Source organism: Vipera ursinii (genome assembly GCF_947247035.1).
Source record: "Vipera ursinii genome assembly, chromosome: 3".
NCBI lineage: Eukaryota > Metazoa > Chordata > Lepidosauria > Squamata > Viperidae > Vipera > Vipera ursinii.
In genome coordinates, this window is record NC_139516.1 from 189,723,902 (window position 1) to 189,736,883 (window position 12,982).

The window sequence follows — 12,982 nt, forward strand, 5'->3', positions numbered from 1 at the left end:
TCTGAATTTATAGCACTCTAGAAATTATGGGACTATTTCAGTTATTATATATTGGAGGCAATCTGCATTTGTGAAAAATAGTTTTATTTAAGTTCTACACTGTGATTTCTTTATTTTCTTACACAGTTTAATTTTTCCCCCTTTTATATCAGGAAGCATGCTTTTTCCACTGTGGAGAAAATCTTAGTACAAAAGGGATGACGTATCTTACCAATTCACTATTTGATTATAGAAGTCCTGAAAACAATGGTGTCCGTGCAGAATTTATTTTGGATGCAGCTGCTCATAAGGTCCGTTTCATTCCTAATTTGAATTTGCTTAATAGTCAAATCTTCTGTCTTTATATGGTTTATGTTTAGTAGATACAGTTATAAAATATGTGTTATGCATTTTCCTAAAATATTTTACTTGCTGGATTTAGTTTTTGTGCTAAGAAAGGTATATGTTATATCCAGAAACTGTTGGAATATGTATTTTTCATTATCATTTAGAAGCTAAAAATCAACATAAGGTGACCAAATGTGTTACCTTTAGTGGATTAAATAAATAAATTAGTCCTTTTTATAGAATCTTCAGTAGGGCCTAGGAAGAGCTTCAGTTTAAATGAGTTTTTGTTACAAAATTATTGACTAGTTGTGGGAAGGCTACTGTCTTGCGGCATAACTTTAAAGATTTTGTGCTTATTAAAATAAGATAAATGTAGTACATTCTTTAAGCGATGCCAAAAACTATCAAGATGTGAATGTGATAAATTAAAGTTGTTAACTTTTGGTACTTAATTACAGTTCTTAAAGGGAAAAAGTTATTTATCATCATAATATTCAGAAGCAGTAGGCTAATTTTCTAACAGTGTTCACATTTGGATTCTTTAAAACAATACAGTCTGAATTCAAGTGTCCAGAAATTATTTTGCTTTTTCACAAGAACTTTTGAGATTCACCAATTATAGTGCAATGCATGACAACTAAAGTTGGGGTAAGTTGGGGTGGGGAGGTAGAAGAAACTTGATAACATTTTTGAGGCAGCATCTTCAGAGCTTAATTCCAATACAGTGGTACCTTGATATAGTCCAGGATATTTCTGGAAGACGCAATGAATACTAAAAACAACGAATACCTACCATGTGACCCTTTAAGCGTAACAAGTCATGAGACAATATTTTTTGGAAGACTCTTTCCTTCCTTTGTTTGTGAGAAGTCTCAGTTTATATGGTGAACTTTCTATCAATTCTCAGTCTGATCTGACTGATAAACTTACTTTGTTAAAGCTTAAAGCTTTCCTTTATTAGTAGCATATAGCTTCTCCTCAACTAATATCACCTTCCAAGTCTAATGATATAATTAGAATGTTATTTAAGGTTCATTGCTTCCTATAGACAATGAACAAACAATTCCTACTGAGTTCAAATAAACCTAATTGATTCAGGCTACATTTGCTAAATGTTTTGTAAATTGCAAATGTTAGATTTTTAGTCACCTGGTTTACTAGGAAGTGAGAGGTCAGATTGAGATAATTCACTCAATTTAGGATACTAATTAACTAGCTTCTGTTGGTAAAACTGAACAAAAGATCCAGAAGGCTTATAGATGCCCTTTTGTGTAGCCTGGTATGGAAGTTGCATTAGCTGTTTGAAGGATGAATTCTTTGACTAACCTCTGTCCTTTGTATTGATAAGCTTTACCATGTATTCATGCACAAACCCAAACAAGCATATATCTTTAGTATATCTATATGGCTGTGATACCGTTGGGTTATAATCTCAAGATTCTTTCTTAAGAGAACATTAGTTGTATGTACTTTGCTTTGTTGGTAGGAGATGTACACAGAGATAACAGGAATGCAGCGGTTTGGGGCTTTCTACATGGATTATCTGTACACAATGGAGAGCACCAGTGGCAAAGGTACTTAATTTCTTTGTTTGCTTTCTCTTTGAATAACAGAAACAAAAGCTTATTCAGAGGCACCTGACAGTCCTTGACCGACTGTCCTTATTAGGCTTAACTTTTTAAAGCCTAACTTAAGTCTGACCTGATTTCTTTAATTTCTGTTTGTCCATCATCCACCTCTTGTTTTTTGTTCAGAGATTTCAGAATAAAATAATGTGCATAAAAATATAGTGATATCGTATAACTTTTTACTTTAGAGTGAGGAAACCTGGGTTCAGATCTCCACTTTGAGGAATGCTGAGTTATGAGAATAGCTTCCAGAGGCAAAGGAATACACAACAGCAGTATCGAGTGTTCAGCTTGTTGGTTATGTGAAAAAACTAATTATTATAAATTACTTAAAAGATGGTAATTCAGCATGGGTAAAGTATTTCTAAAAAGGAGAATCCATCAAACACTGAGGCAATTTGTTTTGGGGAAACTCTGTGTGTTAGGAACTGTTTTTTGATGTACTTTCCAGTTTAATCAAATCTATTTTACTTGTAGTTTTGAGCCCAGTGGAGAAACAGAACAAATTTGTTCAGTGGCACTTACTCCCGGGTTACTTACATAAGATTGTATTGAATAAATAAGTCCACTCCTTATTCCCCATTGGCATTGATGAAATCACCATCAATCAGTTATAAAAGGCAGCTTTACTAGGAACAGCTCACATCCTACAATAATACCTTTAACACAAACAACCTATCCCAGATCTTGCAGAAGGACTCAATAAGTAGATAAAAATGTAAAATTCAGTCATATCTCTCTGACTGTATAATCAACACATTAATAAACAACTTTGTATTTTCCACAGAGCAATAATTTTAATATTAATAGTTACAAATGTTATCTAAATATTTGATTCATTGTGATGTACAATTAAAAAACTAAATGATAACAGTAATGTATCAGTGGCATATAAATAATAATTCTTAAACTTAAGACATCCTTTTATAAATTGTGGCTTTAGTCTTTGTAGCTTTGATCTGGTGACCTCACATTCTTTTGATCTACTTATAAATAAATATTTACATTTCTTGAATAACTAAAAGACTGCATGTGTGCAGTTTTTTGTTGTTGTTTTGGTTTTTTTGGAACAACTGACTTGCCATTAGACTTCTTTCAAGATTGACTCCTTCTTCTAGTGGTGTTGGCTACATTTAAGCTTGCAGAGCCCCATCTGTCCTCACCACTTCCATCTTCCCCACTGTGAAGAAATATGGACCTGGCCTTGGAAACAGAGGCCAGGGGACATTTTCACACACACACACAAAAATACTCAGTCTCAAGATAAAAAAAAACTTCACCAACACTGGCAGGGCAAGCTACTTTATATAAACAGGGGAAAAAACTCCACACTTAACTTGCACTGATGATGTTACCTAGTTGAATAATAGGAGGTCTGAAAGCAAACAGCCAAGCTCAGAGAGCACCAAGAACCCTGCAAATTCAAAATAACTTTACTTTGATTTTGTTTCATCTATAATGGGCTTGACAGAAAGCCAGACTGGTTTCCAAATCTAGCTTTTTAACAATAAAGAGCGTAAGGATAAGTAACAAAAGAATCCCTGCTTGTCTGGTTCTTGACCTGCACTAACTTGAAGGTATGACCCTCCCCATTCCTTTTTCATCTTATCAACCAGGATGACCTTTCCAGAAGCTGATACATCCATCAGCATTACTGTCAGGGTCACTGGGGTTACAGACTCCTTTCCTTGCACCTTGGGAGTAATCCCATGGATGGAGAAGGAGTAAGTTTAATAATTTTTCTAAAATGAAGATTCCAAAGGTATTAAAAGAATCATGACTTGGTGTTGGATATTTCATTTCTTTGAAAGTTCAATTAGGCATTGTTTGCATTTCAATTAGACATTATTTGCACTTGCAATGTGGAATACAACAGTAATATTTTCTGCTACAATGGTGAGTTTTAATGCTAATTGTGGCTTCATGCCTCATTGCCTTTTGATTAGAGGCTGTGTGGGATATAAATGTTCCTCTCCCTGATCCTTCCCTGGTGTGGCTTTAAAAAGTTAAAAGCTTTTGCTTCATTATCATTTGTCTTTCATTTAGTGCATTATCTGAACTTGAAAATCTGATTGGTTGAAATAAACCAGTTTTAGATGTAAACCAGTTTTATGTGTACATTAAACTGTAATCAGTTTTTTACATCTCTGTCAGCAACATAATTCCTTTTCACACTTATGGGTCTCTCTTGATATTTTAATTTGGGTCACTTTTGGTGTTTTCAGAGAAAAGAAAGAAGCTGTAGTGGACTTGGAATAAAGCAAATACAGTTGAATTGGATCTGCAAAAAATGTGCATGCAGTACATGTATTTCTTGTGGACTTTTGCTGTATGCTTTGGGCACATTTTTTTGAGGGCAGGATGGACATGAATTGCTTCCTAGAATCAGATATCCCCCTTATATTACCATTTGCCCACCCTTTCTCATAACTGTTACCAAAGTTATATTGGTATAAGGAAATTGGGCTTCTTTGTGAAATATAGATGCAGTAAAGATTATCTTTGAGATAAACATACTTAATTAAATCTGTCTAAAATACTATTTCTTTAGCTGAATTTAATTTTGGACAGGTCAGTTTCCTTGAGCTAACAGTGGGAAAAGGGAGCTTAAATGCCCTTCTGATTTGATTTACATGCTGTCCTGTTGTTTTGTGATAAACTTTGAAACAAGCTAGGGACACACAAAGTATTTTGTAAAATGATATAGGGAAATGTTTAATTACCACTTCATGCCACTATTGTTTATATAAATTGACTTTGCAAACTTCAAGATTCAGGACAGCAGCTTCTTATCTTTACATAACTGGATCTTTAAAGAGAAAATAAGTGCTTTGGTATGTGTCATGTGTCCATACATTGGTGCAAATGCTAACCTATGATATTTGCTGTATAATAAAATACCTTCCCTAACATTTTCTTATTACATATTAATGCTCTGAAATCAACCAACATATATTTTAGGGTCTGGAAATCAGCCTGATGTGACTTCTGTGAAGATTGAAGACTTCATTGGTGTTCAGGAGATGTCTACAAAAAGTCTTATTATAGGACCTCTCAGTCTTCGACTTGATAGCAGTGCAGTGCACAGAATTATAAAAATGATTGTTTGTGCTCTGGAACATGAATATGAACCTTATAGCAAGTCTAAATTAGGTATGTTTTGTGAATTTTGAATTTTTAAGAACCAGGTATCTGAGATTTCATTGTAAAAATATTAAGGATAAAAATGTATGTCAGAGAGGAAGTTCTGTGAGATTTCAGCTGAGTGTTGCCTATTGTCCTACAGTTAGTTCATTTTATTATCTGCTTAAGGAATTCATTTGCTGTGCCTTTTGAGAATTAAAAATGAGAAATATTATGATATATCATAACACTATATATTACTTTAAAGTATACTTTGAAAATAGTAATTTTTTAAAGATCTTGCATAGGAAACATTTCCATTCAGATGTATCTTCAAAATTATTATTTAAATAAAGGCACGTCACATTACAAAGAATAAAAGAGTAGATTAAGGAAGGAGAGAAAAAAGGAAGAATATACTTATAGTACTGCTAATTTCATAAATAGGGTACATTTAATGAGACTTTCAGTCTTATTTTTCTGTTCATGGCATGCAGTATTTATTCATTTATTTAACAATATAGGTACATAAATACCTATATCGTAGTTCAGCATATGATACAATAAAAAGCAATTAAAATAATAAATATGATCAGAAAAAGCTACTGTAGGAGATGACTAGGCTGAGCCTGAGGGTGGGGTCAAACACATCATCAATCTGTTGTCCCTATGCCCCTGAAAGGGACCTAATCCAGCCTCCTTAAAGTCAATTGACTCTTACCTGCCACCAGTTTGCCTTGTCTGTTAATAGATCAGATTCTTGTATGGGCTGCATAACTCGCAGTGCTTTTGAATTCTTATCCTGGTTCTTGGTTTCTTGTGACTGAGAGCTACAGGCTGATAACTTGCTGAAATGATACCATTTTAATTGCTTTTCTGGATCTTGTGGCAGTAGTGGTGGTTATTCTCAACATACTTTTCCCAGATGTTGTAATCCAACAAATAGATACTATTTTGGCAATGTCTTCCCTGATATATCCCGGTGCTGTGCCATTATCAGGTTTAAAGGTAAGGAACAGCACTTTGAGTTGGTCCAGGAAGTAATGCCAAGATTCAAACCAGGGGTTATTTATTCTGTACTAACTGGGTAACCTTATCTGCATTCTACTTGTTGTGTGCGGTACTAGTTATAAAAATGTCACATAGTGTGTGTTTTCGCACCAGGGGCCCCAACTCCCGGACTTATTTGGAACCAGGCCATATGAGAGGTGGGCCAATGTGCATGTGTGCACGCAGCTCTACTTGTGCGAGCAGTGGGCTGGTGCACATGTGCACAGCTCCACTTGCACAAGCATTGGGATGGTGCACACGCACATGCATCCTGGCCCATGCTTGTGCGGGTGGAGCTGCACTCGCACACACGTGCACACTAGCCCACCAGTCATTCGGCCTAGTTCCCCTCTCCCCCCCCAGCCAGGCTGCTGCAAAGAGCATTTGGGGACCCTTGTTTTAGCAGTCTCATTGCATGATTGTGTAATTGTTGCCTGTTAACTTGGTTAACTGGAGCACCAGCCAAACTTGGGCAAAGGCCTTCCTAGCTACAGCTTCCATCTGCTATTGTATAAGCATTCACACATGCAAAGCAAGCGTAAATCATGATCTGACTTGTTATGTCTAAATTAAGACAAATTGATAAAATAAAATATTGATGATACTATAGACATTTATTTTGGTCATTATATTAAATTTAACCAACTCTTATTATTATAGATTTTATAGAAGGAGCCAAAGTTTTGCCAAGCACAGAAGAAGCTGCTGCCTTAGAGGAATATATTCCAACTCGGATCACAACCTTTTCAATTTTGAAATGTGCTGTTACTATTCCTATGGCTGAATTCAATTTGCTTGCCCATTTATTGCCTGTTATTATGGGTCAAAAGGTACTATAATTTTATGATCTATTTATAATTAACATCCATGCTTTTGGGCAGATATTATTTTTTATATAGTCTAACATAGTTTGTCTATATGCTAAATTTATAATAAAATAGATGATTTTGAGTTATAGATATAAACTATATTTGGAATTATATAGTTTAAAACTTCCAAGTTTGAAATGTAACTTTGTCTGTGTATTTTGTATCCTATATCATGAAGAGTTCAAGCAGCATCCTAACTACAACAAATCTGCAGTTGCTACGGCCCCTGCCTTGTATCCGAATATTGGTAGATAAAGTGATCCTAGAACATTCAGTGCCAATGTATGCTGATCAACTTGTGCAATATGTCAGCAGCCTTAATCAGCCATCTGATAATTTATTTCACTATTGCTATATGCACTGCTATCTTAAGGTATCTTTTATTCTTTTTTCTTTTCAGTAAATAATGTAGGATATCCCACTAGTATCTACTTAGTAACATAATAGCAACATATAACTGTTTATCATATAATGGACCATTGGTTCCAAGATACAGTAAATCATGGTATCTTAGTGTTCATTTTGTTCCTTGCATGATTTTTATGCTTAAGACTTTCTAAAATATTCAGAAAAGCAAGAATCTCATTGTGTTGAAATGAAAAAAGTCTGCTAATGAAAAAAGCCCCAAATTTTTATATTTTGTTATTGACTATGTTATTTCTTTTTAAAGATATTTGGTTTTCAAGCGGGATTAACATCATTGGATATTAATGGATGTTATAGTTTACCAACTTCAGTAATTCCTCAATTCAGCACAGCTGTATATGGCAAAATGCTTAAGCTACCTAATTACTGGTAAGTATTTCATATTGTGTGTATATGTATAAATGTAATTTGTCAATCAGGATCCATAATTTTTTGATCATGGAAATTTATTAAATAAATTCCTTGCATCAGTTTGTGTTTTTCAGCTTCCTGCTATGATTCAGCTGGATTAAATTTTCAACATTTTTATTTCATTTTAATGACAACATTAATTTAAACTAAGGCAAAAAAAATAGAGGCTACAAGCAGTCCTTGTTTAACAACCTGTCATTTTACAACTGTTTGAAGTTATGATGGCCGTGAAATAGGTGCCTTATGGCCCCTAAAGCTCCCCTGTCCATCGTAAAAGGTTGTGACACCCTCCCACCCTTGCAGTCACATGACTGCATGTTAGATGGTTCAGTTTTACAACCTGTTGTGGCATTCCTTGCTCATATGACCATGATTTGTGATTTTTTTGCCTGTTTCTGGCTTTTTTTGGCCAGTTAGCAGCAAAACCCATCCATTTAAATGAATGAGTTTGCTTAACAGTTGCACCATTCGCTTAATGAACGTAGCATTCTCATTTGCTTAATGATCTCTGCAAAAAAGGCTGGAAAATTCCTCCCAGTTGCAGGGGTCAATTGACTTATGGCCACAATGACTTACAAGGTTGTTGAGAACTAGCTGTAGTAATGAAGTAGGAATCAGTGAATATTACAACCAGATTGCTAAATGTAATCTGCAATGAATAGAACTCCAGATGAAATATATCAAATGGCATTTGAACTGATTTATTCAAATCAGCCTGCAGACTGAGAGCTTCATTAAAGTCGTTCAGTGAATGAGAACTAGTCCTGAAGAATAACCTGGTAATGTGATTAAACGTGAATGTGCACTTTGTGTTTTTTTTAAATTATACCACCTGCTTTATCTGGGTTTTAAGATATTACATTCCATTGTTGCTTAAAATATACATATTGGATGATACACATGTTCTGTATATCCGACAGACCATCATTTTTAAAAACAAAGGTATTTTATGAACTAATATAGAATTCCCCTTGTAGTATGTTTTGAATAATGATTTAAAATCTCAATTTTGTTTCTTGGGTAAATCTGCAATGTAGCTTTCTTTGTTTTTTATTTAAAAGTATTTTCAAACATTATATATCCAGTATATGTTATTACTGTAACATTTGCATTTCTAAATTGTATTTGAAAAATTTAACTAGAATATTTCATTGCCAGGGTGAAATAACATTTCATATTTAAAAATATGTGCCACTATCAAACAATATATTTGAAACTAGTAGCCAAAATTTTTATTATTAGGTATGTTACTTTTGGTTGGTTGGCTGTTTGGGATGCTACATGACTAGAGCAGAAGATTCTGGGTAATACATGGAAGTCTGCATTAAATTGTGTTGTAAAATTCTAAAGTTATTGCCACTTGAAACAAAATATGTAACTTATTTATTTATTTCTTGGCTTCATATCTTTTCTAATTAAAGCATCATAACTAACATTTTAATACTTTAAAAAGGTTAATTTTAAATCGTAATGCTTACGAAGGGCATTAGAAATGTCTTTATTTTACTTTATTTTTTTAATCATGCATTTTTGGAAAGTCAGTAAACTCCAACATCTTGATTTTGCCTGTTGGCTCTGAGTTGTACGCAAATGACACCAAGTTTCTGGTGTTGCATCAGAGATATCCATTAAGCCAGATGGGAAGCATTTTACATGCGTGTGTGCACACGTGTGGGGCTGTGAGCACGTGTGTGTCGCAAATGGGGCAGGGCTAATGCCCGTGTGATACTCACTAGCCTTGCCCTGTTCTTGTGTGATCCAGCACCGTTCTTGTGTGGTGCAGCAGTGGGGTGGAATTGCTTCCCTTCATCTGCCAGATACCTGCCGAAGCCGCGCAGGGTAAGGTTGCCACGCCCCCCTGCCCAGATGCCCTCGCCTCCCCCAAGCATATTTTTACTAACCTGCCTTTCAGCTACATTGTGTTTCACCTTTTTCTTCTCATCCTTCGTTGCATGTTTGTGGGACTAAAAAAACCCTTCAATCTGACTTTCTACTCACGAGATCTCAAGAAGTTAGAAAGTCTGATTAACCTTTTTTTTTAGTCCCACAAGCAAAGGCTGAGAAGCAAACAGAGAAACACTATGCAACTGAAAGGCAAGTTAGTAAAAAAATGCTTGGGGGAGGCAAGGGCATCTGGGTGGGGGCGTGCAGCAACCTTACCTTGTGTGGCTTCCGCAGGTGTCTGGCAGGTGGAGGGAAGAGATCCGGAGGGAGCAGTCGATAGAGGCCAAAAGCTCCCAGCTGGTATGAGAGCTGTAGCGCCTGCCAGTGCCCAAAGAGCACCAGGTTCAGCCCTTAGCCCAGTGCCTGCAGCACCAAGTAGGTGTGCAGGCTGGCACTCAAGCAGCCCAAAGGTGGAGGCGTGGGCGGCACAGTTTCACCAGCAGCCACTGGTGAAGGGCCCTGGCCGGCCAGTGGTGGGGCGGCACTCTGGATCTGGGCCAACTCGCCTCGCACCAGGCAGGAGCAGCCTAGCAGGGCAGCCCAGAACAGCGCGGCCAGGAGGGCAAAGAGCCCCACAAGGCAGAAGCAGCACGGGTAGCCACTTGGCTGCCACATGGCACCTGATGCAGCCGAGAAATGTCCCAGCAGCTGTAGGGCCAGCAGGCAGGGCGGGTGGAGGCCAGGGCTCACTGAAGGTTTGGTTCACTACAACCGCAGGCAAGCAGACAGGAGAGGGCAGGGCTGGCGGTAGCCAGTTCCACCAGCAGCCTCTGGTGAAGGGCCCTGGCATTCCGGCGGCGGACGGTGCTCTGACTGTTGCACGGAAGATTTGGGCTGACTTTCCCCACCGCGCGGTAGGGCTGACTTTTGGGTTAGGGCTTATATTAGCGCCCCCCCCCCCAAATCAGCTTGGGCTTTACACACACACACACACACACACACACACACACACACACACACACCCCAATTCTAATTTCTCCCATCCTTTTTTATTTCCTAGGTCTAAGCGATCTAATATTGCAGACAATGAATTTATATTTGAACTTCCAAATTTGACAATTCAGGCTACAAGAGCTCAGAACTTTCTAATGCAAACTATTTGGCAGAGTTGGGCTTATACTGGAAATTCTAGTTCATCATTAGTGAATGAAAGTTTAATGAATGAAGTCTTCCAAATATCAGGTAATGATAACATTTTTATTAATGGTGTGTCATTCATTCATTCATTATGTTTGAAGCTCAGATACAGTTTTTAAAAAATTTCTGATGTGATCTATTTTAAGTAAGTTTGTACTTATAAAACAGTACAGTAATATGTATTGAATATATTTGGAAAAAACTGAATGCATTCATGTACCTAAATAAACAATATATCATTTAAACAAATTAACTGAAGAATCCTCCAGGTAAGCCATTGTATTTAGACTGCCATTAATAAATGTGCTTATGATATAATTTACAAAATGGACATTTGGGTTCTTAAAAATCTTAACTAATCAGTTTAAAACTTGCTTTACATATTGGTCAGCAAAAAACCCTTTGGTTTTTCAAGAAGAGATTATCACAGCCAACTGCAATTTGTTTATGCTTGTTCAATGCATGTGTTTAAAGATCTCTGTTTATCACACCCTCCTTTTTTTGTATACAGTTCAAGAATTAAAATAAGAAACAATAATAGCCCAGTTTGTAATTGAAGAATTACATTAATAACATTCATTTAATTTAGTTTATTCAATTTAGGCGCCATTTCCAAACTGATGGAAGGCTATGTTTATCGCTTCTTTGAGAGTTTTCCTAATGTAATTTTTTGTAGTAAGTCTAAAGTTTGGATTCTGATGCATATGCCAGGAAAATATTAATGCCATTGCATACAGTTTTATTTTCTGTAGAAACTGAACCTTAAGAGAGCATTTTCCCTGCTGCATTTAAGTAATTTGTAATTTTGTTGACAGTCCAATTCTATTAATCTCTGTGTGGGGGTTTTAAACAAAATTGCTTACAGACCTCTAATTTATCTGCTTAAAATGATCAAATAGGCATTTGGACCCCTCATGTAAATGATGTATTAAAGTGAAAATAAAACCTATTTTCCAGAAAGTAACTGCAAAACTATTTTATGGAAGACTTCATGTGGAATACTGTAATGGTTGAATAATAAATTTTACCTCACAAAAATGAAATTCAATAATACAGTAGCTTTCTCAGTGCAGTAGCATCTGGTTAAATCTCAGGAGAGCCAATATTTTCCAAGTCATTAGGATCATGTCGTTCTATATGTCGTCAACACTGACTTAGCCAAGCTACCTTTACTTACATAACCACCAAACTATTAAGTAGGTCTCCTGTGGAGTGAAGTCAAATATTCCTCTTATTTTCCTTTTTCCTTGGAAGAAAAGAAGAAAAGTACATGTTGTAACATTTAAACATCTGGTCAAAACCACATCAGGGTAATGTTGAGGAAAGTAACAGAATTCAGAATTCTTCCCAGGTGTGCCTGTAAAAAGGGTTTTGGATTGGCTACATAGTTCTTTAGCCAGTTAAGAAAAAGATTGGAAAGACAGGCAATTGCTGTTTTAATGCCTCTGCAATCTGCTCTTCCTCCACCCTTTTCTTTCTCTCCCCTAACCTCCCCAGCACACATTTCTGAACTGAGTTGTAATGCAGGTTATTGAGCTTTAATCATTTCCTTCCAATCTTCTGGGTTGAAATGTGTGTTCCATGTGATATATCCAAAGCTGGCACTTATTCTGAGCACCCTGAGTTAGATTTTAAATTACATGCAGTACAGGTATCATTTCAGGGACTAATGAGTTCAGTGCTGTTCTTACCTGTTGGTGAGCCATGAGTACATTAGTTAACTTGATAGCTCACTCAATTGTGGCTGAATGCAATAAGCTTTAGGTCTGGCTGCCTTTCTTTGGTTCTAGACCAGGGGTCTTCAAACATGGCCCTTTTATGACTTGTGGACTTCAACTCCCAGAATTCCTCAGCCAGTGCGCCATTGGACTTGTACACCTTGTACACTACAGGAAATTTTCAGAAAAGTCAGGTGTAAATAATATAATTAATCAGTTGAAAACCCCTCCATGTGATTTAAAATGACTGTAGGAAGAAAATGTCAGCCCAGTGATTTTCATGCAAATCTGTGCAAGAAATGAGCACTATAGTCTTGAGCCAAGATATATGATGACAGATGAAAGAGTT

General features: G+C 36.4%; 1 protein-coding gene across 2 annotated transcripts in view; it reads left to right on the forward strand.

Annotated features, from left to right (window-relative positions):
- Window positions 1-12,982, forward strand: part of VPS13B (vacuolar protein sorting 13 homolog B) — a 354,177-nt gene that overhangs the window by 51,157 nt on the left and 290,038 nt on the right. For both annotated transcript variants that reach the window (XM_083358950.1, XM_083358949.1), the window contains exons 11-17: window positions 153-290; window positions 1,814-1,901; window positions 4,917-5,108; window positions 6,789-6,958; window positions 7,176-7,370; window positions 7,668-7,792; window positions 10,779-10,960. In XM_083358950.1, coding sequence (XP_083215076.1) covers window positions 153-290; window positions 1,814-1,901; window positions 4,917-5,108; window positions 6,789-6,958; window positions 7,176-7,370; window positions 7,668-7,792; window positions 10,779-10,960 — 1,090 coding nt within the window. The remainder of the gene's footprint in view (window positions 1-152; window positions 291-1,813; window positions 1,902-4,916; window positions 5,109-6,788; window positions 6,959-7,175; window positions 7,371-7,667; window positions 7,793-10,778; window positions 10,961-12,982) is intronic.